This window comes from Rhagoletis pomonella, unplaced genomic scaffold (assembly GCF_013731165.1).
Source record: "Rhagoletis pomonella isolate Grant_MI unplaced genomic scaffold, Rhpom_1.0 Rhpom_scaffold_00006, whole genome shotgun sequence".
Taxonomy (NCBI): domain Eukaryota; kingdom Metazoa; phylum Arthropoda; class Insecta; order Diptera; family Tephritidae; genus Rhagoletis; species Rhagoletis pomonella.
The window spans coordinates 58703250-58705412 of record NW_023458560.1 but is presented as its reverse complement, the minus strand read 5'-3'; the positions used below and the strand labels follow the sequence as shown (position 1 = coordinate 58705412).

At 31.3% G+C, this 2163-nt stretch overlaps 2 protein-coding genes across 2 annotated transcripts; both read right to left on the bottom strand.

The window, feature by feature from the left end:
• Positions 1 to 386: 386 nt before the first annotated feature.
• LOC118741721 lies at positions 387 to 1453 on the bottom strand. The gene is made up of 3 exons (XM_036473690.1): positions 1130 to 1453; positions 668 to 1060; positions 387 to 608 (listed from the first exon to the last, which is right to left on the bottom strand). The coding sequence occupies exons 1-3, from the start codon at positions 1225 to 1227 to the stop codon at positions 452 to 454; spliced, it is 648 nt and encodes a 215-aa protein (XP_036329583.1). The 5' UTR covers positions 1228 to 1453; the 3' UTR covers positions 387 to 451.
• Positions 1446 to 2142, bottom strand: LOC118742002. The gene is made up of 2 exons (XM_036473967.1): positions 1807 to 2142; positions 1446 to 1613 (listed from the first exon to the last, which is right to left on the bottom strand). Exons 1-2 carry the CDS (start codon positions 2035 to 2037, stop codon positions 1446 to 1448), a joined length of 399 nt encoding a protein of 132 aa, XP_036329860.1. The 5' UTR covers positions 2038 to 2142.
• Between the last annotated feature and the right edge of the window lie 21 nt (positions 2143 to 2163).

Genomic DNA, 2163 nt, shown 5'->3' with positions numbered 1-2163 from the left:
GAAAAAGCTAAATTCCACAAAACAAAAGCCGAAGAATAAATAGGTTCTTATTAATTTAATTTTAAGCAAATCATTGGAAACATTACTTGAAATTAAAATTTGAAATCGAATAATTCAGAATACAAGTTATGTTTAAGCAAAAAATAAAATTCAATTCTCATATAAAAATTTAAGTGTACCGTTATTTTCTTCATGATCCAATGATCGGATGTAAACCAAATAAGTATGGGACCACATATGAGTTACCGCCTTTTCTTTAAAAAAATAATTATAGAAATCGGTTAACGTGGTCCAAAGTTATGCGGTGACATATGTACATAACAAAAATATATTGCAACGAATTGATGGAGGTTTCGAAGTCGGTTAAAAAGTTAATATAACTTATGTATGAAAATTTCAGTCGAACGTTATTTTTTAACTAAACTTTCAGTTTTCACAAAAGTTAGGCAGGTTACAACTCATTTATAATTTTATATAAATTATCATCGGACTGATTATTATAATCGATACTCTGGTTTTCGTATGCCTTATTTGTTCCAATCATCTTTAAATAACTTCTTGGAATTTCATAGTCTGTGCAGCACTTATTATGCCTTTTAAGACCGTATCTGGAAATTTATGTTATTTAATATAAAACTTCTACACGAGTTGTTTATAAAAATTGTACCTTATACTTAATATAGCATTTATAGTAATTAAGTGTATACTGTTGCGTAGCTTTGTTTTCACCAAGTTTAGCTGACTGAATAATCGTTCCACGTCTGCATTAGACCAAGGTAGTGAAAGTAAATGAAGTGCAAATTCCGCCAAATCGGAAAACAATTTGTTACCACCTGCATCCGTATAAGTTTGAACTTCTGCCCAAAATTGCATTGTATTGCTTATATTATTCCATTTTACAAAATTAATTCTATTATACTGAATTATAATTTTTTCTATCATATCATCACTGTAATTAAAATGTTTTAAAACATCTTCTATCTCCTCATGCGATGCACGTAAAACATTGCCCACTGAAAACATATTAACTTTTTTAATCGTATCGAAATTATCTGGTAACCTGCAATAATAACATTTTTCAAATAATTTTATATTAATACGTATGTATATGTGCATGGTACTATTATACCTTTGTTTTAGTTGGTTGATAAGCACTACTACAAAATTTGTACATATTGTTCTTATATATTTTTCTGATTCCTCGGTTAGCCCAGAGGAGGATTTCATCTCTAATATTTTCTTTTCGAAGTTATATCCCAAATAGCAACTTTTATTGATATATTGCTCAAAATCAATCGAGATTACATCTACATCATTATCTGGGCTAATGATTTTACTTTTTAAAGAATTAATTACAACTGCAAAGTCTTTAAGTAATTTCGTCGGGTCAGTATTGTTACTTTGAAAGCTATTATTAAGAGCAAGTAACTCGGCAAGTATTGGCCTCAAAAACAGAAGGTAGAGATAATTTCGTTCATCTTATGACATTTTTCAGAATTGCTAGTAATACCAAAATGTGTCTTCAACTCCAGCCACTGCTGTAGTATTCGCGATACGGTCCCTTCAATTGAAAGCCATCGTGTGTCGCTAACTCTTGGAATTTTTAACGGCGCCTTGAAAAAAAAGATAATCAGGCAGGTTCTGCAATTCATTTCCGAGTGAATTTCAATCAAATTAGCGTTGAAGTCAAATTGACAGGGGTTGAAATTCACTCGGAACTGAATTGCAGAACCTGCCTGTATATAATATAATTGCATTGTATTTTTCCTAATACTTGTATATGAACATATGTTAGCTTATATTTACATTTTCATCGTTGATTAGCTGGAAAATCTGTTTGTATTGTAATCTGCGACTGGAACTTTTACTGAACCAGTTGTAAGTCTCATAAATTAGAAATTCAAGGCCGTGAGGAAGGCACTCTTTAGAAGCATGATTAATTGCCAACTGGATAGAATGGCAGACACATTTGACCAAAGTTAGAGATGGAATTTCTCGCTTTAATTCCGTGTAGACACTTTTGTTGCGACCAACCATGACGTTGGCGTTGTCTGTACCAATTCCGATAAGTTTATTAATATTTAGTTTAAGCTTTTTTAATTCTTTTTTCAGACAGTCCACTATACCACCAGAATCTGCATTTTCCAGTTCTGCTAGTGATAG

Excerpts from the sequence above, each read along its gene's own strand:
- LOC118742002 (XM_036473967.1), bottom strand. The coding sequence starts at position 2,037 with ATGGTTGGTCGCAACAAAAGTGTCTACACGGAATTAAAGCGAGAAATT. Across the intron at positions 1,614-1,806 it reads AGCTAATCAACGATGAAAAT|GCGCCGTTAAAAATTCCAAG; the intron begins GTAAATATAAGC and ends TTTTTTTTCAAG.
- LOC118741721 (XM_036473690.1), bottom strand. The coding sequence starts at position 1,227 with ATGAAATCCTCCTCTGGGCTAACCGAGGAATCAGAAAAATATATAAGA. Across the intron at positions 1,061-1,129 it reads ATCAACCAACTAAAACAAAG|GTTACCAGATAATTTCGATA; the intron begins GTATAATAGTAC and ends TTATTATTGCAG. Across the intron at positions 609-667 it reads AATGCTATATTAAGTATAAG|ATACGGTCTTAAAAGGCATA; the intron begins GTACAATTTTTA and ends ATAAATTTCCAG.